This window comes from Salvia hispanica, chromosome 2 (genome assembly GCF_029641045.1).
Source record: "Salvia hispanica isolate PSC_SH4W2 chromosome 2, Shi_PSC_v1, whole genome shotgun sequence".
Taxonomy (NCBI): Eukaryota; Viridiplantae; Streptophyta; class Magnoliopsida; order Lamiales; family Lamiaceae; genus Salvia; species Salvia hispanica.
The window spans coordinates 10,847,478-10,867,189 of record NC_142693.1 but is presented as its reverse complement, the minus strand read 5'-3'; the positions used below and the strand labels follow the sequence as shown (position 1 = coordinate 10,867,189).

At 37.3% G+C, this 19,712-nt stretch overlaps 1 protein-coding gene across 1 annotated transcript; it reads left to right on the top strand.

Moving 5' to 3' along the window:
• The first annotated feature begins 406 nt into the window (after positions 1-406).
• On the top strand, positions 407-14,149 carry LOC125200748 (A-kinase anchor-like protein). The gene is made up of 20 exons (XM_048098500.2): positions 407-609; positions 1,257-2,000; positions 2,397-2,525; positions 2,624-3,874; positions 4,176-4,304; positions 4,437-4,796; positions 5,117-5,329; positions 5,456-5,770; positions 5,982-6,290; positions 6,569-6,829; positions 6,992-7,396; positions 7,549-7,857; positions 8,127-8,450; positions 8,570-8,965; positions 10,008-10,115; positions 10,209-10,985; positions 11,071-11,127; positions 11,580-11,783; positions 11,919-12,014; positions 12,103-14,149. Exons 1-20 carry the CDS (start codon positions 568-570, stop codon positions 13,906-13,908), a joined length of 8,235 nt encoding a protein of 2,744 aa, XP_047954457.1. The 5' UTR covers positions 407-567; the 3' UTR covers positions 13,909-14,149.
• The last annotated feature ends 5,563 nt before the right edge of the window (positions 14,150-19,712 follow it).

Genomic DNA, 19,712 nt, shown 5'->3' with positions numbered 1-19,712 from the left:
TAGGACAAGTATTGTTTATAGAGCCCTCTATCAAGATTTAAACGGACTAAGTCTAAGACCCTTGATGGCCTTTGCCATGAATAGCAAAACTGGAGGAATATTGGGCAGCTTTTTTCGGAAATAATGTCCAAAAGATTGAATGAAATATTGTCCCACAACGAAAGCCAACAGACTAAGTATATACTATCAGAACATGGCCTCTTGTTATTGTTTCCAGCATCAGCAATAAGTGAGCATGGAAAATAATTGACCCTATTTTAGAATGAGTGATTTTTTTTCCATCAAAGCAAGTTGGGCATGTGAGTGATCACACTCCCTTGGACCATTGTCGATCTCCAGCCAACTAAAAAATAATAGCAAAAGTGAAGTGGCATTTTTGTCACTTTTTGCCAACTTTAACAAAATGATACAGTCAGCAGCATTATTGCATTCATCTACCAAACATGATCATTTCTTTAAAACACCTCTTTTTATACCTTTATATAGGAAAATAACTAGCACGTAAGAGCACTTACCTGTAAAAACTAGATGTGTTAAGCTCCATAATCCACAGATTCGCAGTCGGAGATGGCAACTGATGCAGATATTCCATTACCTGTAAATGAAGCAGTAAGTTGTTTCATGATCTACAGATGTTTTTCCAAATATTACCTATATGAAATTCAAGTTCTTGGTCATATTTTTGTGCATCTTCTTATATATCAATCTTAGCAAAACATTGGTTTATTTCTTCAAACATCTACAAGAAATATACTACTACAAAACATACGCTTTTCATTTCTTGGATGATTATATGAATCTCTGGTAATAAGAAGAAACTATCTTAGAGATCACATGCCATTTATACTGACAAACAGCTAATCCCAAATACTCCATATACAAGTGAAAAATTATTTCAAAAGGTTTTAAGCAAGATCTCTAGCAGGAAACCTTGTGTTAAGCTAGTTGGGTTCACTTTGTTTTAACGATATAAAATTACTATATATCACAGTTTGCCTCTCTGAAACTCTGCAGATCGCACATGCTAGATCAATAAGGTCTATAACACTGATATTAAGAAAATGCAATCAATAAATTGAAACATAGAAATAACTTAGCCAGATATTATTATAGACATGCATCTACATCAAATTTGCAGAATTTTACAGTGATAGTGGATATTATGTTGCTACTTTTAAGACAAAACTCTCTATTTTAGCATATACTATCTTTTATTCTTTTTATCAACAAATAAATATTTTTATCCAACATGGCAGAGAGAGGAGCAAGTTGGACTTTCTGTAGTTGAGGGTGAGCATTTTTTAAAATCACCCTCGACTGACAAGGTTGCAAATAACATTGCACCCAATGTCAGTAAGCTCGTTGAAAAGACGTTGGCGGAAAAAAGCCAGCAGAATGCTGAAGAATCCATCAGCAAGGATGGAGATGGAGACAGAGGTGTGGTACCAGAAAAATGCAGCACGGATCCATCAGTTGTGACCTCAGATATGAAAGTGGGAGATACAGATGATGATCCTTTTACAGACGGTGCAGTAGCGGTGACTCAGCTATCTAAAGAGACGAGCAGCGATCATCATGGCGCGTATGATTCCCTTACGAAGGAGATATTAGTGGAATCTAGTCTCCCTAGCAAAGAAGCGGAGTCTCATACACCTTGCATCTCAGAAGGAGATCATAACGCCCCAAAGCTTGTAGAGAATTTTGAGAGCTCACCAGTCCAAGTTGAAGAGTCACAGGTAGTACGTGATGAGCATTTTAAAGAGGAGACACTGACAGAAGTATCGACTGGGGAGACCAATGAAAACATCGTCCTAGAAGCCACAGATAATGTGAAAGACAAGGATAAAGACCTCAAAGAGGAGCAAAGCCGAAATGAAGTGTCTGATTTAAACGAAGAAAACAGCGTAGAAGCTCCTCCAGAGGAGCAAACTCTGCATGGAGACACAAACAAGGCAGAGGATGCAATCAATGCAAATGATGGACAAAAGGAAAGTGTTGAGGTATGGATAACACTCCTACTAAGAAATGAAATTTGCTTTTTCCCTGGTCAGACACTTGAAGAAAAGAAAAGATAATACAGTAATAAGTTAATATCAACAACAACAACAATAAGCCTCCCCATTATGAGGCCTCATGAGGGGGTGAGTGGACCATTTCTATATGGTACCAAAGCAACTAATGATCCATAACTAATCGTTAGTTTGTTCATTTTAATACCTAAAGTTGGCTCCTTGACATGAGCACTAAACTATAATGAAAAAATTAAGTAGACTCCTGAAGATGGGCAAAAACTGTTTAGACTGATTCTCCTCCAATCTAGCTCTTGATTTAATTCACTTTCAACAACAACAATAATAACAATAAAGCCGGCATATTAACCTTTCATCTTGTTGCAGGGTTTTCCAGCAATTGTTTCCAACTCTCACAAAGAGGGAAGCATAAATGCAGATCTACAAGAAGCCACGGGTGACCATAAGGATGGAAAAATAAGTGACGAGGGTGACAATCACAAGGAAGTTCTTGGGGTACAAGATGAGACTCTACGAGCTGAAATATATGGCTTAACTATAAAATTAATTAATCTTTAAACTCATGGGGCTAATAGTTTTTGTTCTTTCTTCAGAATCTCTCAAGTGGTGAAGTGACAAACATTTCACCTGATATCAGTAAGGATAGTGAAAAGACAGATCAAACATTGAGAGATGGCTCTGATACTTTTGTTGATCGACCAGTAGAATTGGCCACAACTGAAGAGACACATGTGAAAGTAATCCAAAGGAATGCTGAAGAATGTAACAGCACTGACAAAGATGATGGTAGAGATGTGATACCAGAGGTGTGCAGTTTCGGTTCATCTGTTGCGACCTCAGAAACAAAAGTGGGAGATACACTTGTTTATCCTGATATGGACGACACTGAGGTGGCGACTAAGCTACCTAAATACACAAGCAGTGATAATCATGGCATAAATGATTCCTCCACCACAGATGTAGCACTTACTGAGGAGATATTACAGGAAGCTGACCTAGTGAGCAGAGAAACTGAGTCTCGTACGCCTTGCATCTCTGAAGGTGAGGAGCCAAATTTCCAAGTAAAGACAACAGACAACAAATCTGTGGATGAGAAACCAACAGAAGAGGACATTCCATGTATTATCAGAAATGAAGTCTCTAAGGAAGGGAATTCTGACCAAAATAAGATTACCTCAGAACAGGATGAATTAGAAAATGAAAGAAGTGTTGAAAATAGTACATCTGGAGAAACCATCATTGCACTTGAGAATTCAAATGCCAAAGAGCTACAGGGCAAGAGGGACTTAAACTCGTCACTCTCTAAGGAAGAAGAAACGGATCTACAGAAAAGTGTCGAGCCTGTGACAACGCCAGAAGACTTTGGAGTTCCCTCAGAGAAGACTTTGAGTGAGAGCCATGGAGATGTGGAATGCAAGTCTAAAACCATGGAAGATGCTACTACAGATCATAGCGACCCAAAGCTTGCAGAGAAGTCTGAGGAGAGCTCAGTTGTCCAAGTCACAAACTCACAAATAGATCATAATGAGGATTTGGGAGAGGACAGAGAGGGTCTGTCATTAAAAGAAGTGTCAACAGGGTGCACCAATGATAACGCCTCAGCAGCCACGGGTGAAATCAAAGGACAGAGTGAAGACCACAAAGAAGCTGAACTACCTGAAAACGAGCAAAGTACAAAATGTACTTTGGTGAAAGAAGACATACAGATAGAAAATCTTGCAGAACCGTTGCATGTAGCCCTTGAAAATAATGAAGTTTCTAATATAACCCAAGGACAGAACGCTGAAGTTCTTCCAGAAGAAGCAACAAGTGATGTAGCTGAGGGACAGAAGGACAGTCATGAGGTATGGATAACAAACTCTCCTGCTATGAACAGCTTTGGGTGCTATTCCCCTAGTCACAAACTTAAAAAGAATAGTAGATTTATTATAACAAGAAAAGGAATAAAATGGATAGCAGCAATAATAATAACTTTACATTGCAGTCAGTAAATTGACTTTCTTCTTTGTTTAGATTTTTCCAACAATTTTTTTATGGTTCCCTTTCACTTAGTCATAGAAACACTTGAAGATTAACAGCTTTCTTTCTAGAAAAATAAGTACTTTTTATATTGCAGTTACTCAATTGATTTTTCACTTGTTCCAGAATTTTCCACCAATTGTTTCTGGTTCTCCCGAAGAGGGTAGCGTGAATACAGTTCTCCAAGAAGTCATGAGCGATGATACGGATGACAAAATTATCAATGAGTCTGACAAACACAAGGAAGCTAGTGAGGTAAAGATGATATTCATAATACAAAATGGCCCTTCAGTTACTTAGAGATATAGTATATGGCTGCAGTTTGAAAATATTAAAATTATTTATCATTAAACTCATGGAGTTGATAATTTCTAATTATTTCTGCAGAATCTGTTAACAACTGTTTCAACTCAGGATACTGAAGGAATCGCATTGGTTAAAATGGAAGGTTCAGAAAATAAAAAGAAAGATGTTTCAGCAGAAGAAAGTGAAGAGCCACCTTTGCCTCTACTTTTGGCACAGGAAATCAGTGATGCATCAGTGCAAGAGACTCGATTTGAGGATGGAGAACCAAATAAAGCTGAGTTTTATAATGATGAAAGGGATACAGAGAGTTTTCTGCCGAATACAGAAAATACAGAAGATGTGCATGTCAATCCTGAAGATACCAAAGCACCAGATTTGGTGGACAAAAGATCAGAGGGTGGAACAGTTGATGCAGCAGCAGAGAGGGAAGAAACTGTAGAGGTACTAGTCAGATATACTACTCCCTCCGTTCCTTGTTAATAGAGGCACTTCTTTTCATCACGGAGATTAGAATAGTGTGTTAAGTGTATGGCAAATAAAGTAAGAGGGAGGGTTACTTTTTGCCAAAAATAGAAATGACTCAATTATCTTGGAACTTCCCATAATTGAAAAATGACTCAATTAACATGGAACGGATGGAGTACTATTTAACTAACGAGCTTTATCATAAGTATGCAGGAAGTACTAAAAAAGAATGATAATTAATAAAGGTGACAAAAGTCTTTCATTGAATGTTAGTGACGTTATTCTTCGTGTTGCAGAATGCTGCAACAATTGTTCCGGATGAGAACACGGAAAAGCATTTGGATGAAGAAAATGAGCAAGTATCCTCAATAAAAGAACCAAGTGGAGCAGAATTGTTTGGAAAGGACAAAAATTCTGCGAGTGTTTTGTTGACGGAAGAAGTGCAAACAACAATAAGCGACAAAATAACCGATACAGGTGAAGCTGACAAGAATGATCTTGCACTTGAGGTACGACTAAGCATCACAACTAGAATGTGGATTTTCTTACAATCATACATATATGGAAGAAGAAGAAAACTGAACATAAATAATTTCCATATAGCTTATCAGTTTATATTTACTATTTGGCTGCAGAATGTTGCAAAAGAAACTCAAGTGGATTGCTCAGCAAGGGAACATGAGGAACGTGTGGAAGAGGAAAACCAAAGTTCATCTGTGATAGAAGCACAAGTAGAGGAAACCAATGCTAGGGAGTCAAAAAATACTGATGAACCCAAAAATAGGGGCAAAGAGTCAATGACACCTAAAATGGAAAATGAGGAGCATACAGAAAATATGTATGGGAAGGAAGAAATCACAAATGCAGATCCACTGGGAATTTCAACTGACAAGGCAGAGAGAGAATCTGTTGATGTGGCTCACACACATGAGGAAAATGTTGAGACAAAGGTGAATAATGTACTTACCTTATCATCATTAACTTACTTGACACATAGTAAACAATAAATGGCTAGATTTAATCCCAAATGAAAAGGGTATGACATACAAGTAAACAGTAAATGGCTAAATTTGACCCTAAAAGAAAATGGTCATTGGTCAACAGTATCCTTTTTCCGGGGCTTTGGCGAACTGAACTTTATGATTTTTATATGTGTCGCAGGATATTGTAGAAGATATTTCGGATTGTGGCAAGGATGGTAACATGCCAACTGAAGAACTTGGCGGAGCTTCAGCTGGGAACGCCAACATCGAGGAGTCAACAAAAATAGGTAAAGGTGGCTTGATCAATGAAGAAGCATCTGTCGAGTCATTGCAAGAGGCAGCACAGGTGATTGAAACCGGGCATTTAACTCGAGAGAGAGAAATAAGTTCTCCAGATGAGCAAAGCCACATTGTCAATCTTGATGATAGCAAAGAGGAGATAGCTGCTAGTGAAACTACTTTGGAGGGTGAAACTCTCAAGGATAAGGTGAGAATCAAACTTACAATAATCTGGATCGTGACATGCCTAGTTTGTATATTGCACGAATTACTAAGTTTTCCTGATGCGAGCATAACTATACATTATAATATTTGGGTTGGTTGTTAGAAGATTGGCATAAACCTTCACTGTAGTTCTAACTTCTTGTTTGATCATCATTTTAGCATTGAAACTATAGTAACATACTCTTATTTCAGTCATCCCCAAGACACAAGTTGTTATCAGTATGATGCCATGTAGATTTAACAAATGGTCTGGACTTGCAGCAAAGTATTGCAAATACTACGCCATATGAGGACAAAGAAGAAAGCATGCAAGTCCAAGAAGATTGCTCGCAGTGGGAACAAAATGAGACTGAAAATATTCCTTCTTCAGAAGCTCCAGCACTGTCCTCCATTGAAAGTAGTCCAGTCAAAGAAGAAGAAAAAGTGGAAATCCCCACTAAGGAGCAAATCCTAACTGCTGATCCACAAGAGACAATTGATGAAACACAGGAAAAAACTATTGACGCTGCTGACAAAAACAATGTAAGTTCTCTGAAGTAGATGTAGAAAGTGCACTATCAATTGTTGTTTACTAGTTTGAAGACAACAAGGATACTTATTAGCTCGGTTCTTAGTGAAAAGAGAACTCGATAATATATTTTCTTCTTTTAGCTCAATCATATTCTTATGTTATTATCATCACAGGATGTTGCGATAAGCGCTCAAAATGGAGACAGTGACGATAACTCACCAGTAGAAGTGGATGGTTTACAAGAACCTCCTTCTGAAGAAGTTCCTGAAGAAAAGATCAATGATGATGAACCAACTACTAGCCATGAGACCAAATTTGCATATGAAAACACTGTAAAGGCCAACTTGAATGAAGATGAGGAAAAAATAGAATGTGCTCTGGTAAAGGAAGATGTGCATATTGAGTCATCACAGGTAGCAGATGATGATATTAAAGGTACTTCGTCAGGTCATGACAGAGAAGCAAACCCCTTAGAAGAGCAAGCGCCAACTACAGGTTCTCAAGAAACCATGGATGACGAAAAATATGCAAAACCACTTGATCCAACTGATTTGAAGCAAGAAATTCTTGAGGATAGGGTGAGAATCATAGTAGTAAGCTGACATTGTTATCACAAGATCAGTGGACAAATTTTTGAAAAATGAATTGCTGTATTATGCTGGATAAAAATTAACACGAATGTGTATCTGCAGGATTAACAGATTTAACAAATGTTTTATACTTGATGCAGAAATGTGCAACCACACCACATGAGGACACTAAAGAAGATTCACAAAATCAAGCAGATGACTTCATACTGGAAAGTGAAGAACAATCGGTAAAGGATAGTGAAAGAACATCAGTATCAGATACTCCAAAAGATGACATTACAGAAAGCACGTTGGTTAAGGAAGTAGCAAAGGTTGAGGATCCTATTGACTCCTCTCAAGTGGCAACTGAGGACATCAAGGCATTTGCTCCACGTCAAGATGCAGAAAGTTCCATTGTGGAGCAAATCCTAGACCCAACAACCGTTGAAAACGAAACTCCTAAGGACGAGGTCAGTATATATACACACACCTCAATATACACATATACAGTACATACACAGAGTCAGATACACAGTAAATGAGTGCATATTGCCCATTAACAAATTGTCATATTGTTAATATTATCTGAACTTAAGTAATCAGTTCTCAAAAAACTAGTTTTCACAATGTTGATACTACTATTTTACAATAAGGAGCTTCATCATAAGTATACACGAAATAAATAAAGGCGACAAAAGCTTTTCATTGAATGGTAGTGACGTTATTCTTCTTGTTGCAGAATGTACCAACAATTTTTCCAGATGAGAATTTGGAAGAGCATTTGGATGAAGAAAATGAACAAGTATCCTCGATAAAAGAACCAAGTGGGTCAGAATTGTCTGAAAAGGACGAAAATTCTGAGAGTGCTTTGTTGATGGAAGAAGTGCAGAGAGAAATCCCGGCTGAAAATATAAAAACATCTGATTTCGATCAACACACAAAGGAAAAGGGTATCCTTGAGGAGAAAATCCCGACTGAAAATTCACAAGGAATACCAAGTGATGAAGAAGAGGAAACAAGAATTGATGCAGCTACTACCAACGAGAAAACTCAAGAATTACAGGTGAGATTCATATTAAATTGAATCATGTTGAGCAGTGAACAATAAAAATAGGAAGCAAAGTATTATTGTTTCCTTTGAGCATGTACATCCCTTTATTTAATTACTCATCCATACTACAGAATGTCTTGAATGAGAATAGTGACAAGGACTTGTTACTCAAAGTGGCTGCCTCAGAAATGACACATGATATAAATTTGGAAGAGGAAGCAGAAAGACCACCACTAACTGAGATTTCAAAAAAGGAGGCCTGTGAAAACGAGTCAATTCTGCTTGAGCCAAAAATTAGCGATGAACCAAGCACAGTTGGAGTTCCCAAAGATGAGAAGAGTACAGACTACACTACACCAGAGAAAGAGAATTTGCAGCCAGAGGATCATAAAACATCTACTTCAAGTGGTGACATAGAAGCATCTTGTTCACTTGAGGAGCAAAGCTTAGAAGATAACTCCCAAACAATTATAAGCGACAAAATAACCGATGCAGGTGAAGCTGACAAGAATGATCTTGCACTTGAGGTACGACTAAGAATCACAAGTAAAATGTGGATTTTCTTACAATGATACATGTACACAGATACACACACCTCAGTATATATACACATATACAGTACACACACAGTCACATACACAGTTTATGGGTGCATATTGCCCAATAACAAATTATTATATTGTTACTACTATCTGAAATTAAGTAATCTGTTATTAAAAAAAACTAGTTTTCACAATGTTGATACATAAATTATTATTCTTGGACTTACAAAGTTGAGTTACACTGTGAGTGGTGAATACAAAAGTTCACTACATTTTAAAATCCTAGGCCTGAATAAAATCACTTAGTAAGAGTATATTCTGATATGATGTCTTCTAATATTACAACTTGCTATTATAGAAGAAGCTTATGCTAACGATCACCATCCTATAACATAAGAGTTTATCATAATGTCAGGCTTAGAGATCGGAGTAGACTTTTAACATTTTTTAAGCGAAACAAAAATCACTGTAGAGATTTGACTCAGAAAATCAGAGTTTCAAAAAAATACCCAAAATATGGATAACTTTTAAAAACCCATAATCAAATAATCGTGTATCAAAATTGTCGTTTAGAAGATCTGATATAGTTGGACAAATATGACTATTCCTTTACTTATTTTCGTCATTACCTCTCCCCTTCCCCTAAGTAGTTATCTCATGCTTGTGCCTACTCAATATATGAATACATTTCACAGTTCATACATAACAGGAAGGGTTCAGATTTTCTAAAGACTAGTTTTAAGAAGCTTTGAAGCTTGGAATAATACAAAATTCAAAATATTGTTAAGCTTGAATACAAAGAGGTCAAGCAAGTTAGTGAATATGAGCTAAGGAATCAAGTTCCGAGATGATGAAGAATTATATTATACCCACTCAGTTAAAAGACAAAATTAAGACAAACCAACAGCTAAAGAACAGGGGGAAATTTTCAGCATTAGGTTGTGTAGATTGTTATAAAGCTTAATAGCACTTGAAAGAAAGAGAGACAACTTGACATCTGTGATTCACCATCTATGGGGATCTACAGGTACCCAAAGAGACGGATAGTGCTGATGTTAAAGAAGAAACAAAGGAGGAAGAAGGTTACATCAAGGCTGTTGAAATAACTAATGCCGTAACAGTGGCATCTGATCAGGCAAGTAATCAAGACCCCAATATACTTTTTATATGTTTCTGGTTATAGTTTGCTTCTTTCTTGAATTCTATCTGAAAACTGTCTTTGGAACAGATGACAAGCAACGAGCATGTATCCGATAGTACCAGCATGGAATCTGTGGTTTTGGAGAAGATTAATGATCCACTTGTTGGGGAAGCAAACAGTTTTAATGACAAAACGGACTTGGAGAAAATACCAATAAGTGAAACTTTGGCAGAAACAGCTTCAAGAGAATGTACAGAAACAGAGGACCAACTTCCAAATGTAGAAAAGGAAGCAGAAGTATCTAAAAGAGAGGCAGAAAATGACCAGAAGCATATAAAAGAAACACTGCCTAATGATGCTGTTTCTTTGGACGTCCTAGAATCAAAGGAGGTGACTGGCGAAGAAGAAGTGTCTTCAAATAGGTGTAAGGAAATTTCAAGCAGCCCAATCTCTGTGGCATTAGAGGAAGATTCGACATCCAACTCTGTTACAGACCTTGAAACCAAAAATGAAGAAGAAGTTCCAGCAATCAAGGAGAAAACTCCCTCATCTGTACAAGGACAAGATGCTGAGGGTACAATTGTTGAGAAAAGGTCAGACTCAACTGAAGTTGCATTTACGCCTGGAGAAAACAAAGGTGGATATGAGTCTGATAAAAGGAGCCTTGAATCTATTGCCCAAGGTCAAAGTTTCAACATAAAGTCAGAAACAGAAGAGACAAAAGCAGAGGAAGAAGATCTTAACACAGGATCAGGAATACAATCTGACAAAGCTGTAATAGAGGACATATTACAAGAAGAGACTATGTGTGAGAAAGAAATCGTGAAGGATGACATTTCAAGCGTGAAGGAGCAATTACCAAGAGTAAACTCTTCTTATCTACTGCATCTTTTTTGTTCTTTCTGTTAGATGAATGTCAAGGCCTTTAACAAAATGATATATTATGCAGATCAAGGAAGAACATGAAGGTGTTAAAGATTATCATCAAGGTTCTTGTGAGTTAGAGGTAATCACAGATAGTCACAGAGAAGAAGAGATTAAGCAAGATCAACACATAAACAACAAAGAAACATACTCCCTCCGTCCCATAAAAATAAGGACACTTTCCATTTTCGTCTGTCCCATAAAACTATCCCATTTCCATTTATAGAAACTTCTCCCAAACTCATTACCCATATATATCAATTTATTTACAACTTATACCACTAGGGCCCACCATTAAACACTAATAATAATATGGGCCCCACTATCCACTAATATTATTTTTAACTACCCTTCTACTCATCTTTCTTACATTACCAATTATGCATTAATTCCCGTGCCATCCCAAATGTCATTTTTTTGGGACGGATGGAGTACGAGTTAACAAAGATTGGAAATGATACAGAAATGATGAGAAAATATATACTCAGTTTTCATGATAAAGGTTATGATGTTGAAATCCCATTCATTGAGCAGGTACCACAAGTTTCTGAAGAAGCTGATGACAAGGCTCCAGAAGACCAACAAGAAAAGACATTTACAGGTAAAGCAATTGATAGAATTCTCCACCAGGAAGATCAAGCAACGAGAATTGAGGAGCCCACAACTAAAATAGACGATGAAAATGTCCGTGAGTTAGACATAGGCGTGAACCCAGACACTCAAGATTCATATAAAGAGGTATGTTCATTAAAATTCACTTTCTACACTATGATGACCAATCTGAAGCATGGCACTCGTAATACATAGGAAATTGCAGGTTCACCAAATATACTTTCAGTATTATTTCAATAACCTATAATATTTGATGTCTAGACTGTCCAAATAGCAATAATCCCTGGGAAAGAAAGTGAGGAACAGAACAAGGAAGATGAAATATACAGCTCAGATAAACTGCAGGAAGAAGATGAGGTAAAGGGAATAGCATACACCCATATTCATCATTAATAAAGTGTTGTACTATAGACCACCATTTTTTAAGTAGATATCTACTCTACAGGAAACTTTGATACATTCAGAAGGGAAAAGTAAGGAGGAAGCAAAAGAAACTTATAAAGAAGCCTATCTTGAGGCTGAGAAGTTTGATTCATCACCTCAAATCAAAGATATATCGAAATATGCAGTTAGAGATGTTGGCCTGGACACCCCGGAAGACAATGAAAAATCCACAACAGGAATTTTTTCTGAAGAGGATTATCCTAAAAACATCAACAAATGTGAAGTATCCTCTGCTAGTGAAGATGTTGCACTAACAAAACAACCCTCAGAGAATGCATCCATCACTGCTGAACTGCAAGAAGCAAAAAAGATAGGAGAATGTACAGAAGGAACCCCACTGGGAACCGAAGACCAGCTGGTCAAAGACATTGCACTAGCAGAACAACCCTCAGAGGATGCATGCATCACTGCTGAAGTGCAAGAAGCAAAAGCTGGGATTGATTTGGGAGCTGCTGTGCCAGTCCCAGGAGCAACTGGATCAGAAAGTCAAGAGGTGGAAAATTTGAATGAAAAATGCACAGAGATGGCCGACACCTCCACACCAGTTGAAACTTTGGTGAATTCCACATCAAAAAAAAACATAGGAGAAAGTACAGAAGGAAACCTTCTGGAGGCTGAAGACCAGCAGACCAAACTTTATGACTTGCCAGAAGAATCAAATATGAGCGTTACGGAAGTGAAAATGGAAGAAAAAGATGATGCAGAGAATATTCAAAGTGTCAGGAGTATAAGCGAGGATGTCCAGGACCAGGAATTATTTAAGGAATCCTATGGAGTATCAAGCAATCATAATCCAGTGGAAGGAAATCCAGAAGAAAGAACAGAGACTAGTGAAGGACAGAAAACAAACCCAATTCAAGCTGCACCGGTCTTAGAGACTCTAAAGAAAGAAATAGAAGAACAGAAACTGGGAGGGGATAATGTGGACGTCCATGAAGAAGAGAAAAATACATACAGTATCCCCAGTCAGTTGGAAAGTCTCAATGGTGCAGATACAGAAAAGGTCCCGGAATCAAGCATTCATCAAAGATTGGTTGAGGATACAGCTCAACATGAGAAAAAAGAGGGAATTCAGCAAATTGACTCCCCTCTCTTCTTACCACATGCCCAATGTTCAGACATCACCACTTCAGAAAATGAGCCGGCACATGATGGAGAATTGGGTAGCACAGGTGTAACAGAATTGGATGCATCTCCTCTTTACTTGAAAGATAGGCATGTTGTCCTGGAAGCAGGTGATACCAGCAGGAATTTGATTCCTGAGAATCTAGAACTTGACAAGAATATATCTACAGAACATTTCCAAGGTGAACATGAAGTGGTGAAACCTTCTAAAGTTGAGCAAGAAGAAGATGAATGCGGAAATAAGGAAAGAAAGGACCATCAAATGGAAAGGAATACGGAATCAGAAGAGACTGACAAGGCTTCCTTGTCAGATCAGCTTCATGTATCTACAAGAGGAATCTCTGAGATGGCAGATCATTCTCCCACAGAAAAAGAGCCAACCAGGCACGCTGAAGACATGCCTGCTCAAAACATTGATGAGGCTCAGCACGAAAACATGAAAACAGATGAGGAGAAAGATGGTGAAGAGGAATCACATGAACAGAAAAAATCAGACTTAAGTTCTGAAGCACCCGTCATGGTTGATATTGGAGATGCAGACATAAAAGTAGCTCATAAGAAATCTCACAACATACTTTCAGGTGTTGGATCAAAAGTGAAGCATTCAATTGCCAAGGTGAAGAAAGCCATTACTGGAAAATCGCCATCTCCAAAAAAGGCAACAATTCCAGAAAGTAAATAAACTCATTTCGCTTTAAATATAGTTTGAAGTTTTCTGATTTAAACTAGCTCTAAGTTTTTTATAATTTTTTCACCTTTTTGGCTTGCTGTCAAGTGTTTGCAACAAAATTTACATTTATTTTCTATTTTTTCGGCTTGGCTGTGTATATGGCTTGCATATCTACACACGTTCTATAAGTTTGAAGATTGTTGTGGAACTTCATATGAAGTTTGTAATTCTAATAAAGGTTTTTCTTGTATCATAGGATTCTCTCTTGCTTCATAGCCATACTGAAAAATGAACAAATCTGACTCTATTGTACGTAAACTGTAAAACACAGAAACTCTGAAAAGAGTTAAAATAGATGTATGTTTCACATAAGTATATTTATATCTAAGATGCAGTAAAACAAAGTATTAGTAATGAATTTCAATGCGCTGAAGAACAAATAGGAGCATTCGCCATCTAGAATAATAATTAAGCTGTGCCATTATATTCTTCCTTATATATCTGTCCAGTGGCATCTCATCGAGCAAGATAAGACGCACAGGAGTATAAAAATTATATTGGCGCATTTAGTCAAGCAACTGGCAGGCATGAGCTCATGCATATCTCAAAACGAAATTGAATTTCAGCCAACAGAGATGAAGCACGGAGATACAAGTAACCATTATCAAAAATTTGGTTCATAACAGTGAAATCTGAACTCCACGATTGTTAACATTTCCAGTTACTCAATTTGGGCGAAGTAAGAAGCATAAATGAAATATTAATGGCGTAAATGGTAAAAATACTCTGATTGAGCTTGATCTGCTAGCAATTTCCGATCTCCTCCAGTCCTCCTATATGTAGAAAAATCCCTACCGTTCTGCGTCTGATCGTAGAGCTTGAACACTATAATGAATAGCTCATTCGACCGATTTGGAGAAATTCATTATGATCAATCTAAAATCCGTGGCCTTAGACTAGTTTTTTCTGATCGTTGTGATAGAATTAAGATCTATGCAAAAACTTTGAACATGATCGAAATGCAACCTTGTTCCTCCATGGCGCCTTCGATCAGTAGTATCCACTGACGTTCGAAGTGTCGTCGTGATTTGGCGGCAATGATTTAGCTTCAATTTTTGAACTGGATGCTAATATCGATATATTGTTCCAACTTATTATCAGCCATTAGATCAAATGGATGGCCGGACTAGATGACACTTTGATAAATGAATCCGTGTTGCATTAGAGCATCTCCAATGGCTTTAGGCCAGACACATGCTAGCCTCTCTCTCTGACACGTCATCGGTACTAAAAATCCACCTGTCACATCAACATTTTAATCAAATAGGCTAGCCGCAATAAAAATAATTCAAAAACAATTACATTTGCGGAATTAAACACAAAATACAGAATTAAATTTACGATACATATACGGGAAAAATTCATTAATTTTATTTAAATAAAAAAAAGTACATTAACTAAAAATAAAAAAATTACATAATAAAAAAAATCCGGGCTTCCACACACAAGCCACGGCTCCACTCTACTCCTCACTAATTTATTAAAAAATACATTAAAAAATGCAATAAAAATGCATTAATTTTATATAAATTAAAAAAAGGTCCATCCTAAAAAGAATTACATAATTAAAAAAAATTCATAAAAAAAATACATTAAAAATGAAATAAAAAAATACATTAAAAAATGCAATAAAAAAAATGCATACAAAATACATTAAAAAAAATTCAACCGGCTAGCCGAAATTGAGCCTACAATGGCGGCTAGCGGGATCGGCCAGCGGTCGGCTAGCGCCCACAAATCGGCTAGAGCTCGCCGAAATACCGCTGACCGGTTCTAATGGTTCGGCTAGCGACGCGAATCGGCTAACCGGTGGGCTAGCCGCTATTGGAGATGCTCTTAGGTATAATCTGTATATTATATGGGTATATTTGTAAAACAACACTGAATCACACACGTTTCAAAACGGAAGGAGCGAGAATTAAACGGGGTTTTCATAGACCTTCCATCTACTCACTCTCTCTCTCACTCAGACCGTCTCACTCCTTAACCCATGATCAAATTTCATCTCTCCTAATTTTCGTAAATCATGAAATCGTGTGCATTTTTGTTAGGGTTTTGTATATTATTGAAGTTTGTAGTTAATTATTGGTTTACAATTGTTTATTAGGCGATTTTGTAGAGGAAATCTTATCGGGATTTGATTTTTGGTTCGTCTCACAGATCCAGAATGACGAAAAGAGGCCGATCTTTCAAAAGCCAACCCACTCAGGCTGCAAGTGAGTAATGTATTGCATTTGCCTTTAAAATTCATAGAGTAATTGTATATTATTGTAGGCAGTGGTGTGCATTATGTTTTTGTTTGAAGCTACATCAATCGTTTTAAAAGAATGCATGTAAATGGGTAGAATGCATGTAAATGGGTGAATGTTATATTCATCTGTGCATTATTTGCATACTTTTGTACATACATTACTTACATCACTTCTTATTGGTGAATGAAATAATAGCTGCATTATATGCCAATATACATACATTACTTACATGATACAATATGAAATAGTGTGTCTGCCGTAATAAATGCATTATATATACAGATTGGCACATTATTGAACCTTATTTACTACGACAAGGGTTCGAGGACGCCTTGTAGTTACCACCACATCCCTCAGTGCAAAAACGGTCATGTGAACGGGGTCACGTGTTAGACGAAACCTTTGCCCGGGGTCGACACAATTATTCCCAACACGTGCCGCAGTGGAAGTTTAGACCCACACTTGGGTTCCCCAGTTTGAATACCAACCACCAAGCCAACACCAATTCCACGATGGATGGTTAGGGTTAGGTTAGAGCGCTGTTTAGTTGACCATGGGCATGTCCATGGCTTCTTCCGCACCAAGCCCTTGAGCTTTGGTATGTGTGTTAGGCTTGCCCTTCGTGTAACACCTTTACTGCTTTCTTTTATAAATGCTTTATTTACCCACCAAAAAAAGAGTTACCTTTATCCACTCTCTATTTTGTCCAAGAAAAGTTTAAAGATTTTAACCTAAGGGATGTGGTCGAGTGTCATAGAGCTCATCCATCCTTAAATAAATAGTCAGTCTTGGGAGTATGAAGCAGCTTTAAATCCTTGGGACAGCAGTCTCACCCATTGAGGTACCTATGAAGCAGCTTTAAATCCTTGGGACAGCAGTCTCACCCATTGAGGTACCTATCCCAATCCCTGAGCTCCCTCCTTGTTGTTTTTTCTCTGCAAAGTTAAATCCTCGTCTCCACACTGAGTGTCTTCAAAAAGAAGTCTTAGCTTTTCTATTTCTCAGGGGTTTGTGTATGTATTTTAATTTGGGCCTTAGGGTGTGAGAGAGATTATTTTATTTAAGTAGTATAATCACGAATAGGAGTCCTATTTTTCTATTTTGGTCCGTCCGCGTATAGGAGTCCCAGTTCATTATTACTCCCTCCGTCCCAGTTTAAATGAGACGTATTCATTTTTGGTACGTCTCAACCTAATTGAAACGTTTCCTTTATTGGCAACAATCAACTCACTCCTCTCCCCTACTTTATCCACTCATTTTTCCTATTTTATCCTCTTTTTCTCTTTCTTACTTTATCATCTCTCTTTCTCTTTCTTACTTTACTCTCTCTCTTACTTTACTACTAATAATTTAATTCACTAAACACCACTACCTAAATTCTTGTGCCAAAATAGAAACGTCTTGCTTAGGCCGAGACGGATGGAGTACTATAAATAATAAAGAGGCCCCACTGACTCATTCCACTCACATGTCATTTAAACCTAATATACACAAGTGGGACTCATATTCCGCTAACTTTATTCCACTCACTTTTCTTAACATTTCTTGAAACTTGTGCCGGAAAGAAATGGAACTTCTATCCGCGGACAGAGGGAGAAACTTGTAAGGCATGTGTAGTCAGGGGAGCGGGCAACTGGGGGAAATTAGTGCAAATGCATATATATTAAAATAATATTTTTGTTTTAAGCCCCAACTTATGTAAATTTCTAGTTCGATCATTGATCATATTAGATTAAAAGATGGGTAGTAATGACATCCATCACACCAAAAAGGATGGCATGCATAATTTGATCATCAATTACAGAGTCCTTATACGCACAATTACTACATACATATAGGGGCCTAAACCCATACTTATATTGATATACAAGCCTTCAATAACATCCTTCTAGCCCTTATACCATTAATTCAAATTTTATTTCTCCAATGCATGGTACAAATAGGCTTGTCATGTCCCATCTGGAAACTCATGAAGAAATCGAGCCTTTCAACACTTTTAAGGATAATCTCGGAGGCGTGAAGGACTTGTTCCAAGCCTAGGCCAAGTATGATCCCAACGAGTTTTTTCAATACACTTAAGAGAAACACCTCATCTATGCACCCCATGATCGAAATCTTTAATGGAGGTTTGCAATACAAAAAGGTAACTACATCGAACAATGTAACACATAGTGATAGCAAAACTCATAAATAATAGATACGCGTGCATCCATTCCCCAATGGCTGACCAAGATCTAATATGTGGGTCTGGGCCATCAACGGGCTACATCAACATCGCAAGGATATACATAAACAAATTCAACTCCTATTAAGCATTGCAATGCAATGGATGTATGCAAACGACTACACTTCAGAATTAACCAAGCAATTAGACCCTTCTCGGCTTTAAAGTAATAATAAAGAGGCTATTTACCTTGGGCAATTGCAACTATGATCGAGATTAATGTGAAAGTAAGCCGTGCGAATTGGGTATAAAAAGGCAGGAAGGACTAGGTGCAAAAAAGAGAGGGAGAGAAGGATACGACGGGTATGCAAAATAAAATTTGGGGAGAAGAAGGATACAATGGGAATGTTAAATAAAATCTAGGGCATGTTCACTTTGTCGAGATCCTAATCTCAAGAAATGAAATCTTAATAGAATTCAATATTATTCAATATTGTTTATTGTAGAAATCAAAATATATGTTGTTCCTGAAATGATTTTTTCCACCTCAGCAAACTGTATTGTGAACCCACATGTGTGATTATTTGATCTTAAATGGTCAAAAAATGTCCTACACTGTTTCCCAAATTAACACCTGTGACGCTCCGGAATTTCGATCCCTTCTTTCGAATTAAATCAGATTTATTAGCATAATTAATTTTCTATTAAAAACTGTATAATCATAGAATTTGCGTGTAATCCCAACTTTGAAATTTCAAGTACTTGATTTGGAGAATGAAGAGTAAGAATATTGGAGGCAAAAGAAAAATATTAGAGAATGGCTTGCTCAGAGAAAATGGGAATCAAGTAGTATTATTTCAAGAATGATGGAAATACAAATGGTACATGCTATACAAGTTATAATATGTGAATGAAAGAGACAACACATCCCAAGCTACTCTACCCTTCCTAGCTACACCAAAGATTCCATCTTTCTTTTTCCTCTCTCTACCTCGATTCCTCCCCCACAAAGCTCCAAAGGGACAGCCAAATTACACCAAGGATCCTGCAAAAGTGATACACCAAAAGGGTATTAAAAATGGATCAAACAAAAAGTAGAGTCTTGTAGCTTCATCAAAATGGTAAAATGATAAGTTGTACTAGACTATGCATTGCATCGTCATCCTGCCAAGAGTGAAGGAGAAGACAAAGTAACAAGGGTCATGATCTCATCAAAGATACCTTCCCAAGACTTTCACAAATTAAGTAAAGAAGCATTATGCCAAGTCCGAAAAAGGGATGGAGCTGGCAGCCAAAAATAGGAGGCTTTGCCCCCAAGTTTCCAACACAAGAGGTAGCTG